Here is a 12,017-nt window from a genome sequence, read left to right as displayed (position 1 = left end):
GAAATCAGAGCTAGAGATACCTCTAAATGATCTTATATTGTACAGGATTCTTTTAGCTACTCTGGGTCTTTTTTTTTTATTTGAAATTGAGAATTGTTCTTTCAAGGTCTGTAAAAAATTGTGTAGGTAATTTGATGGGAATTGTGTTTAATATTTAGATTACTTTTAGAAGGATAGCCATTTTCACTATGGTAATCCTACTTACCTCTGAGCATGGAAGACCTTTCAATCTTCTGATATCTTCTTCAAGTTTTTTCTTCAGAGACTTGAAGTTTTTTTTTATACAGGTCTTCCACTTGCTTGGTTAGAGTCACACCAAGGTATTTTATGTTACTTGTGGATGTTGGGAAGGGTGTTGTTTTCCTAATTTATTTCTCAGCCTGTTTTTCTTTTGTATACAGGAGAACTTCAGTTGTTTTTTTTGTTTTTTTTTGTTTTGTTTTGTTTTTGTTTTTGTTTTTTTTTTTTTTGTTAATTTTGTATCCAGCCACTTAGCTGAGGGTGTTTATCAGCTGAATTAGTTCTCTGGTCTAGTTTCTGGGGTCACTCCTGTATACTATCATATCATCTGCAAATAGTGGTACTTTGACTTCTTCCTTTCTGATTGGTATCCCTTTGAACTTCTTTAGTTGTCTTATTACTGTAGCTTAGACTTGAAGAACTATATTGAAGATATGTGGAAAGAGTGATCAGCATTGCCTTGTCTCTGATTTCAGTTGATTTAAGTGTCTCTCCATTTTGTTTGTTACAGGCTATAGGCTTGCTGTATATTGCTTTTCCTATGTTTAGGTATGTGCCTTGTATCCCTGATCGCTCCAAAAATTTAAATGTGAACGTTTGTTGAATTTTGTGAAATATTTTTACAGCATCTAAGATGATCATGTGTTCTTTTTTTCTTTTAGTTGGTTTATATGGTGGATTATATTGATGGATTTTCATATGTTGAACCACCCTTGTATGCCTGGGATGAAGCCTACTTGGTCATTTTGGGTGATAACTTTGATGTGTTCTTGGATTTGGTTTGTGAGTATTTTATTCAGTATTTTTGTGTCAATATTTATAATCAAGATTGGTCTGAGGTTCTCTTTCTTTGTAGGGCCTTTGTGCGGGTTAGGTATGAAGGTAACTATGGCCATATAGAATGAGTTTGGTAATGTTCCTTCTGTTTCTATTTTTTGAAATAGTTTGAAGAGAATTGGTCCTATCTCTCCTCTGAAGGTCTTGTAAAATTCTGTGTGGAAATCTTCTGGCCCCAGCTTTTTTTTTTTTTTTGATGGAAGACTTTTGATAACAGCTTCTAATTTGTTAGGGGATATAGGACTATTTAATTTATTTACCTGATCTTAATGCAGCTTTGGTAAATGGACTCTATCCAGAAAATTTCCCATTTCATTTAGATTTTCAAATTTTGTGGCATACAGTTTTATAAAGTAGGACATAATGATTCTTTGGATTTCCACAGTGTCTGTTGTTATGCCTCCCATTTCATTTCTGATTTTGTTTATTTGGACAGTGTCCTTCTGCTTTTAGTTAGTTTGGCTAATGGTTTGTCTATCTCAAATTTCTTAAAGAAAACCAACTCTTTGTTTTGTTGATTCTTTGAATTGTTCTTTGTTTCTAATTTATTGATTTCAGCCCAGTTTTATTATTTCCAACCCTCTAGTCCTCTTGGGTATAGATTTTTTTTTAACATTCAAGTGTGCCATTAAATTGTTTGTAAGAGAGTCTTCAAATTTCTCTCTGAAGGCACTTAATCTTATGAACTTTCCCCTTAGCACTGCATTCATTGTGCCCCCTATAAGTTAGGGTAAGTTGTACATTCATTTTCCTTGAACTCTATGCAGTCTTAATTTCTTTCTCTATTTCCTCATCTCCCAGTTGTCATTGAGTTGTGTGTTGTTTAGTTTCCATGTATATGTAGGCTTTTTATTATTTCTGTTATTGTTAAGGTCTAGTTTTAGACTATGGTGGTCTGATATGATACAAGGGATTATTTCAATATTCTTGTACCTGTTGAAGCTATCTTTGTGACCAATTATATAGTCTACTTTAGAGAAGTTTCTATGAGATGCTGAGAAAAATTTATACTCTTTTGTGTTTGGGTGAAAGGTTCTGTAGTCATCTATTAGGTCCATTTCATTTAAGACCTCTGTTAGTGTCATTATTTCTCTGTTTAGCTTCTGTCTCACTAATCTGTTCCTTAATGAGAGTAGGGTTTGAGGTCTCCCACTGTTAAAGTTTTAGAATCTATGTGTGATTTGAGATTTATTAATATTTCATTGATAAATGCAGGACCCCTTGTATTTGGTGCATAGATGTTTAGGATTGTGAAGTCTTCTTGGTTGATTTTTCCTCTCATGAGAATTAAATATCAGTCTTCATCTATTTTGATTAGTTTTGGTTGAAAGTGTATTTTATTCGATATTAGAATGGCTACTCAGGCTTGCTTTTCATGTCTGTTTCCTTGGAAAACTTTTTTCCAGCTCAATACTCGGAGTTAGTGTTTATCGTTGTTGCAGAGATGTGTTTCGTAAATGCAGCAGAATGTTGGATCCTGCTTCTGCCACAAATCTTTTAGTCTGTGTCTTTTTATTGGAGAGTTGGGACCACTAATGTTAATAAATATTAGTGACCAATGATTGTTACTTCCTTTTATTTTGGAGTTGGTGGTGATCCTGTGTTTGCCATCTTGTTTTCTTTGGCTTTTTATTGTGAAGTTACATTTAGCCTGTGTTTTCTTGGGTGTAGTTGATCTCATTGGGTTGGAGTTTTCCTTCTAGTATCTTCTGTAGGGGTGAATTGCTGCATATATATTGTTTAAATTTAGTTATGTCATGGAATATTTTGTTTTCGCCATCTATATGGATTAAATGTTTTGCTGTATATAGTTGTCTTGGTTGGCATCTTTGATCTGTAAGCATCTCCATGATATCCACCCAGGCTCTTCTGACTTTCATAGTATCTGTTGAGAAGTCTGGTGTGATTTTGATAGGTCTGCCTTTATATATTACTTGGCCTTTTTTCCCTTGCCACTTTTAATATTTTTTTTCATTCTGTAGATTTAGTGTTTTGATTATTATGTGGCAAGAAGAGTTCCTTTTCCAGTCTAGTCAATTTGATGTTCTGTGGGTCTCTTGTATGTGTATGGGCATCCCTTTCCTAAGGTTGGAAAAATGTTCTTCTTTGATTTTCTCGAAAATATTTTTGGGCCTTAGATCCTGGCATCTTCTTTTTCATTTATTCCTATTATTCTTAGATTTCGTCTTTTCATGGTGTCTTTGATTTCTTGGCTGTTTTGTGTTTATAATTTTTTTTTCAATTTTATTTTTTCTTTGTGAGATGTATCAATTTCTGCAGTTTGTACCTTCTCTCTATTCCATCTCTTGTATTCTGTAGGTGATACTTACTTTTGTGGTTCCTGATCTCTTCTCTAAGTTCTCCAGCTCCAGGGTTTTTCCTGTTTTTGTTTTCTTTATTGATTCTGACTAATTCTGTTTTAATGTCTTGCACCATATCTTTCATTTGTTTCAATGTGGATTCCTGTCTGTCCTTGATGGCCTCTATTTTTGTTGTTGTTGTTGTTTGTTTGTTTTCTCCTTATGTGCCCCAAATAACTGCATAATTATAGACTTAAGATACTTATCCTGTGTTTCATCTGCAATAGAATCTTTGTTTATTTTTCGAGATTTTGGTGAAGCCATGACATCCTGGTTTTTGTTACCTCTATTCTTACAGAAGCTTCTAGCCATCTGTTTGTCTGTACCTTTTCTGAGTATTCCTGGAACCTCTTACTGCAGACTATATCCACCTGTCTCTGGAGTCTCAAGTAGTCTTCCCTGGATTCACTCTCTGCTGGCTCACTGTTTGTGACTGAGGTATGACAGGCTGCTAAGGCACAGGCAGAAAGATCTGAGTCTAGAGTTGCTCCAGGACCCACAGGCTTCCTTAAGTTAGTGAAGGATAGAATTTGGGTCCCAGGCCTGGCTCAAACTCTGCTGGATTCACTGGCTGTGCTGGCTGAGTCATTTTGGACCCAGGTAGGCTATGCTGCTGGAGATCAGGCAGAAAGATCTCCATGCCTAAAGCTGCTCCAGTGCCCTACAGGCCTCATTGGGGAGGAAGACAATGGAACTTGGATTAGATGCCTGCCTCTACTCTGCTGAGTTTTTTGTACTAGGCTCACTGTTTCTGGCCTATGTGAGCCAGGCTGAGGCATTAGCAGATAGATCTCTGTGCCTAGAGCTGCTCCAGTGCTCCACAGGTTTCCTTAAGATGGCGTGGGATGCTTCACTCAGGATGATCTTTTCTAGATCCCAACAAATTGCCTGCAAATTTCATGATTTTCTTGTTTTTAATTGCTGAGTAGTATTTAATTGTGTACCACAATTGCTGAATCCATTCTTCAGTTGAGGGACATCTGATTTGTTTCCAGGTTCTGGCTATTACAAATAAAGCTGCTACAAACATGGTTGAGCAAATGTCCTTGTTGTGTACTTGAGCATATTTTGGATATATGCCTAGGAATGGTATATCTGGATCTTGAGGAAGAGCTACTCCTAAATGTCTGAGAAAGCTCCAAGGATCAGAATGACACACATGGTATATACTGAATTATAGGTAAATATTAGGCATATAATATAAGATAAACATACTGAAATCCATACATCTAAAGAAGCTGTACTAGAAGTAGGACCCTGGGTAAGATGGTCAATCCACATTCAGAAAGACAAACAGGATGGAGACTGGAAGAAGGAGAAAACAGGAAACAAGGTACCACAGAGGGCATTTGAAAGACTCTCCCCAGCAGTGTAACAAAGCAGATACTGAGACACATAACCAAACTCTGGGCACAGTGCAAGGGATCTTAGGAAAGAAGGGGGGGATAATAAGACCAGGAGGGGACTGGAGCTCCAGAAGGAGAGCAACAGAACCAAAAAATATGGACACAAGGGTCTTTTCTGAGAATGATACTCCAACCAAGGACCATTTATAGATATAACCTACAGACTCCTGTTCAGATGTAGCCCCTGGCAGCTCAGTATCCAAGTGGGTCACTAGTAAGAGGAACAGGGAATGTCTCTGACATGAACTTAATGGTTGGCTCTTTGCTCACCAACTTCTGAGAGGTGAACAGCCTTGCCTGGCCACAGAGGAGGACAACGAAGCCAGTCCTGATGAGACCTGATAAGTTAGGGTCAGATAGAAAGGGAGGAAGTCCTCCACTATCAGTGGACTTGAAGAGGGGCCTGGGAGGAGATGAGGAAGGGAGAGTGAGATTGGTAAGGAATGAGAGAGGGGGTTACAGCTGGGATACAAAATGAATAAACTGTAATTATTATAAAAATTTAAAAAATAATTAAAAAGATAGTGGGGGATGGAATCTGGGTCCCAAGCCTATCTCAGCTCCACTGTGCTCACTGTCTGTGCTGTGCTGCCTGATTCTGACCTGGGTGAGGCAGGCAGATGGGGACTAGGCAGAATGGATTCCTATCTCCCCCACCTCTACAGGGGATTGAGAGTGACTACTACTAGCTCCTGCAATCAGGAATGTGTCCACAGGATTTTGAGTGTGGTCTCTCAGGTGTGGAAACAGGAGCTGCTAGTACCCAGAAGGTGTCCACAGCACTGTCAGAGTGGTCACCCAGGTTTGGAATCTCACCTTAGTACAGGAAGTTATTCACTCCCCAGGTAGTAAGATTGAGCACCCCAGGTTCCACGAAGTTATCCACAATGGAATGGGAAGCAGTTCTGCCTAAGCCTGTGGGGTCAGAGCCATGCTTGAGCCACCATTGTTGATCCCACACAGGTATCCACAGATGATGGGTTTTGGCAGGTGGGTGGCCTAAGGCTGCAAGGTAGGAGCCCTGATCTTAGGAAGGCTGTGGCATTGCTAGGTAGAAGCACAGTAATTTTTTTCTGAGTATTATCCCAGTGGCCTGAAGATGGACTTTCAAATATCCCCATGGATTCTACTCTCACCTGAGAAATCCAGATGTTGGGATTTTGGGGTCCACAGTACAGCCTGCTGGTCATTCTGCTTCACTGATGAGCTGCTGTTCAGATAACCTGTGTAGTCTGTGCCTCATCTTGTATCTAAATCTTTTCAGTTTCATGAAGTCTCATTTACTAACTGTTAATCTTAGAGCCTGTGTTGTTGTTCTGTTCAGGAAGTTGTCTCCTATGCCAATGCATTCAGGGTCTTCTCTGCTCTTTCTTCCAACAGATTTAATTTGTCTGGTTTTATGCTGAGGTCTTTGATCCACATGGCTTTTAACTTTGTACAGGGTGATAAATATAGGTCTATTTGCATTTTTCTACATGTAGACACCCAGTTAGACCAGCACCATTTGTTGAATATGTTGTCTTTTTTTTTCTGTTGCATGATTTTGGATTCTTTGTCAAAAATAAGTAGTTCACAGTTGTGTGGATTAATTTCTGGATTTTTTATTTTATTCCAGTTATCTATTACTCTTGTTTCTGGGCCAGTGCCATGTTGTTTTTATTATTGTTGCTCTATAATATATCTTGAGATCAGGGATGAAAATATTTCCAGAATAACTTTTATTGTACAGGATTGTCTTAGGAATTCTGCTTTTCTGTTTGTTTGTTTTTCCATATGAAGTTGAGAATGTACCCCCACGTGAAAACATTAATTTGACAGTTGAAGAGAAAAGCAATTTACTATGATGTTTTCAAAAAATTATAACATTTTATAAATAATGTTATAAATTATAACATTATTCTTGACTCTGTTTCTACTTGAAGTCACATTTATTCTTTAACAAGATTTGGAGACTCAACAAGATTTCACAATTTATGTGTGTAAAGTCATTGTAATGTAGACCATGAGCTATTCTAGAGCATAGGAGATATAGGTTAAGTCTCTAAACTTGAGTCAAATGGAAGGAGCTGTAAAATGGAAACTACAATGTATGACTGATATGGTAAGAGAACTTACTCTTTAATGATTTTCATTAGTTTACATTGGAGCTATTTTGAAACTTGAATGCAAATAGTTTCCACTAAATAATGTGGCCCTTTGCCAGCCATGTATCTTTGCATATAACTGAACAATAAAAGTTTACTCTTTTCTTGTTGTTACCTGAAGAATTTGACTTTGATATCGTCTCTGTTTCTTTGTAGCATTATTATGACATGATTCTTTAGCAGTGTGAACTTAAGTTCTGCATTACTCACTGTTACTTGCTTGCACAGAATACAGATGTTGTTTGTTTAGACAAATAAATATTGTAACTTTTCATTTTGTGTAGAATATGAAAGTATATGAGGAATCTTTTTCACAAATATTCTTAATTTCATTTTATACACACACAGTTTTTTAAGTTTTGGACTACTTTCCTTTTTTGCTGTTAATTATTCCTGTACTTAAAAAATAAATAAAGGTGTTGGGCATGGTGGAAAATGTCTGTAATCCCAGCATGCGGGAAGGCATATCCAGGCAGATCTCTGTGAGTTTGAGGCTAACCTGATCTACAAAGTGAGTCCAGGACAGCCAAGGATACACAGAGAAACCATGTCTCAAAATTTCAGCCCATTCCCACCCCCCCAAAAAAAATAAATAAACTGAACAACTTACTTAATTGTTTCTTTGTGATTTTAACTGAGGATAAGGCCCATGTATAATCTTTAAGATAAGATTTTATGCTATTTGTTATAAGAACTTATTATGAGTTGAAAATATATTTTGAAATATTCATTATTTTAATGGTTACTTGTACTTTACCTTTCTGCTTGTACACTCTGAATATTCTTTTTAAATAACTACATATGTTTATATGCCATTAAGAAAAAATTACTATTTTTTAATTGATGGTTATGGTTTAGGTATAACAGCTGCAGCAATGGCTGAGGCAATGAAGCTCCAGAAGATGAAGCTTATGGCAATGAATACTCTTCAGGGAAATGGAAGCCAAAATGGGACTGAGTCAGAGCCAGATGACCTTAACTCTACCACAGGTGAGTGTCTTCAGCAGTAGCCAAAAGGTGACACTGTTTTATAATAGCATGGAAGGGACGATGTAAAATGAGCAGAGAACATTTTATGTGTTTGATTATTATAGTTACGCTGGAAAAGGCCTTTAGCTTGTTGATAACATTTATACTCAAACTAGAAAATTATTGCAGGTTATAACTCCAGATTTCCATTTCATAAACATTTAGAAATCTGTTTATGTGTGTGTGTCTATGTCTGTGTGTGTCTGTATATGTGTGTCTGTGTGTGACATAAGGTTTCTCTTCATAACACAAGTCGACCTTAAATACACACCATTCTTCTTCCTTAGCCATTGTGCCTACTCCATTTTGTCTGTTTTGTTGTGCAATTTTGTTCTAATTCTTTAATATTAGCTATTGCACTCCCTGTCTGAAAAACAGTGCCATATTCCAGATTAAAGCCATACTTCTTACTCCACCATTTGTAAAATAAACAGAACAGCACACATTCCAGGTTTATTGGGCAAATTTGCTCAGTTGCAGAACTACCATCTGACCATAGCTTATCAGGTTTCATCAGGACTGGCTGCATTGTCTTCCTCTGTGGCCTGGTAATGCTGCCTCCTCCTCAGGAGGAAGTGATCAAAGAGCCAGCTCATGAGTTCATGTCAGAGACAGTCTCTTTTCTTCTTACTAGGGCACCCACTTGGAGAATGAGCTGCCATGGGCTACATCTGTGCAGGGGTTCTAGCTTATCCCATGCATACTCCTTGGTTGGAGTATCAGTCTCAGAAAAGACCCCTTTATTCAGATTTTTTGTTTCTGTTGCTCTCCTTGTGGAGCTCCTGTTCCCTCCAGGTGTTTCTGTCTCCCCCTTATTTCATAAGTTTTCATGCATCTGCCCAAAGTTTGGCTATAAGACATTGATTTTTGAATATAGCACTATGTTGGAAGTAGCAATTTTATTGCAATACTCCCTTAGCAGAACAGTAGCATTTGGTGTTCCCCTAGGCCACTTTCTCATCTAGTCTCAGGTTCTTGGCCAGCCAAGCAGTGTCAGGGATGGGTTCCATGTCTTAGAGTGTATCTTTAATCCAGTCAAATATTGATTGTTTTCTCCTACATGTTTTAATCCATTATTGCACTAGTACATTTTGCATGTTGGTCACCAATGTAGATTGAACAGTTTATAATTGTGTTGTTTATCTTTCTTCTTTGGTAGCATGCAGAGTACCATCCAGTACCATGAACACGACTCTGTAAAGGAGAAGGTTCTTGGTAGACTGGATTGATGTTTCTATAATTTATGAGTTTATGTTTAATGAGTTCTGTATGTGTTGTCTTTGGCAATACGGCCTTGTGGTCAGTTTGTGGAGAGCAGCAAATAGCCTTGTCTACAGTGTTGTTTATTTGGAAGTTCCAACTGGGTTCTTTCGGCCAACAACTAGATTAAACTTACCTCATTCCTGGTACTGGAAGTTTCATTTGTTGATGTGTATGTGGGTGGGGCTCTATTGCTCCCATTATCTGGAAATTTCATTTAGATCACCTTTATATACATATATATTTTAGGAAACGTCTACCATACGTTTCCATATGACTTAAAATGGCCCTTATTTTTTGCTGGCCTTCCCTGTACTCCCTTTCTTCATCTTGTGATCTGTTGGTTCCAGGTCCCCTCCCTGCCATGTCCAACAATATTTATCCATTCCATTTTCCTCTACCTTGGGTGATAGAAGATGCCTCACAAGTCCCTTACTTAAACTTTTTGGTTATATAGATTTTGGCTTGCTTATATATAAGACTTAAAAGCAAACATCAATGTATAGGTAAAAGCGTACCATATTTATCTTTTTGGATCTGGGTTACCTAACTCAGGATGATTCTTTTCCAACTCTATCCATTTACCTGGGAAGTGTATGATTTTATTTTTTAAATAGCTGAGTTAATATCCCATTGTGTAAATGTACCATATTTTCATTATCCATTCAGCTTTTGACATACATCTAGGCTGATTCCAGGTTCTGGCTATTATGAATAGAGCAGCAATGAACATGACTGAGCAAATATCTCCATTGTAGAATGAAACATCTTTTAGGTATACAGCAAAGTGTGTTATAGATTGATCTTGAGACAGATCCATTCTCAGTTTCCTGAGGAATCACCACACAACCATAGAGGTTATACAGGTTTGCACTCCAACCAGTAGAGTAGGATTAGTCTTCTTACATCACAGACTAGTCAGCCTGAGTTGTTTCTTGTTTTATTGATCTTAGTAATTCTGGTAGGTGATAGATGAAATTTAAAAGTAGTTTTGATTTACAATTCACAGATGACTAAGGATATCAAACACTTATTTAGGTGCTTCTGAGCCATTTGTGTTTTCTCTTTTGAAATTTCTCTGTTTATACCTTAACATCATTTTAAAATTGGGTTCTTTGCATTCTTGATATACAGTTTTTTAAAGTTCTGTATGTATTTTATATATTAGTCCTCTACTTGATAGGTACTTGGTAAAACTCTTTTCCCGTGTAGCCTGCTACTTTGTCCAAATGATGGTGTCTTTTGTCTTACAGAATCTTTTTAGATTCACGAGGTTCTATTCATTATTGATCTCAGTGCCTGTTATAATGTTGTTCTGTTTAGCAAGACTTTTTTGTGCCAATGAGTTCAAGGCTACTGCTTACTTGTGCTTATATCAGGTTCAGTGCATGTGGTTTTATGTTGAGGCCTTTGATATATTTGGAGTGAAGTAATGTACAGGGTGATAAGTATGGTTTTATTTGCATTCTTCTACATGAAGCATTCCAGATTGAACAGCATCATTTGTTGATACTAGTAACTTTGTAACCTTCACTTTTCTTTGATCCTTGTCATTTAATTGTGGAACTTCTCTATTATATTTAATTGTAATGACTTATTAAAATATAGCTTAAATATAATTTTGTTCATACTCAAACACAGAGTTGTATATGGAAAATCGGTATTTTACTGAAAAGAATGAGGTTATCCATTCTGAATTTTTTTCTTCACACAAACCACCTACGCAAAATCAGAGTCCCATACCCATAGCATAAAGAAATTTTGAAATCTTTTGAGTCATCATAAAATACAGAGATTACTGGTCTAAAAATATAAACAGTCCATATTTAGTTGAGAGGTTTAAATCACCAGGAGAAAAAGAACATTTTCAAACTAGAAGATTTTATTTCATTTCAGTTAACACTTTTGAGAAATTTTGTAAAACTAGAGGCAAGAGGGGATAAATTTAAATCAATAAAATTATGCTTTGAAAGGAAAAAAAAAACTATAAATTCCTGAAGAGTTCAGGCAAGAATAGCATTTTCTCCTGTGAAGACAGGCTGATGGTTTCTCTGATTCGTGGTATTTAATAGGTTCTGTAATGGCAGCACCATGACTCTGCATCAAGATTTCAGCATTAATAACAATCTGTTTCTGTTTCATTGGCTTCAGTTGAGAAATTCTGTCTTTTATTGCTTAAGGAAATTAGCTGTATATTATTGCTCCTGGACCTTTGTAATTAATCCCTACAGGTTGTAGCTGTGGAGAGGTTGTGTGAAATAAATGTGTGAGCAATTATCATTGTAGTTATCAAATAAGTGTAGCTATACAGCAGTGGGTCTTTTTAAATGGCTATGCCCAAGTCTTTGATGTATTTCTATTTACTAGTAGAAATGCATTGGTTATGTTTAACTCTGGTGCATTTTATAAGTAGTTTTTTTGCACCATGACTTCCTGTGGACAATCAAAGATCATAACCATGTAAATCTTTATCTTGCTTCTTCTGATTTTTGTACTGGTCTAGTTTCTGTGGAGCAGATGTTGAAGGTTTGATTTGTAGAAAATATGGTGTTTAGCGGAAAAGTTGAAGCATGTAGAACCAGTTAACTTATAATGTTCAATTGGAAAATCCCATGATTGCATTCTTTCTTTATACTTTCTAAGCATTTAATTAAATATGGGAAGATGTTTCTAGAGATTCAGGAGAAGCCTGCTTACTTTTAGTTGATCATGATGACAAAAATCATTTCTGGGAGGGTTTG

General features: G+C 36.7%; 1 protein-coding gene across 1 annotated transcript in view; it reads left to right on the top strand.

Moving 5' to 3' along the window:
• Positions 1–12,017, top strand: part of Dach2 (dachshund family transcription factor 2) — a 743,535-nt gene that overhangs the window by 442,110 nt on the left and 289,408 nt on the right. Inside the window, exon 4 of the mRNA XM_055598244.1 lies at positions 7,846–7,977. Within this exon, the coding sequence (XP_055454219.1) occupies positions 7,846–7,977 (132 nt within the window). The remainder of the gene's footprint in view (positions 1–7,845; positions 7,978–12,017) is intronic.

This window comes from Psammomys obesus, unplaced genomic scaffold (genome assembly GCF_907164565.1).
Source record: "Psammomys obesus unplaced genomic scaffold, mPsaObe1.curated_primary_1811, whole genome shotgun sequence".
Lineage (NCBI taxonomy): Eukaryota > Metazoa > Chordata > Mammalia > Rodentia > Muridae > Psammomys > Psammomys obesus.
The sequence above is the reverse complement of the archived record's forward strand: the minus strand, read 5'-3'. Positions and strand labels throughout refer to the sequence as shown.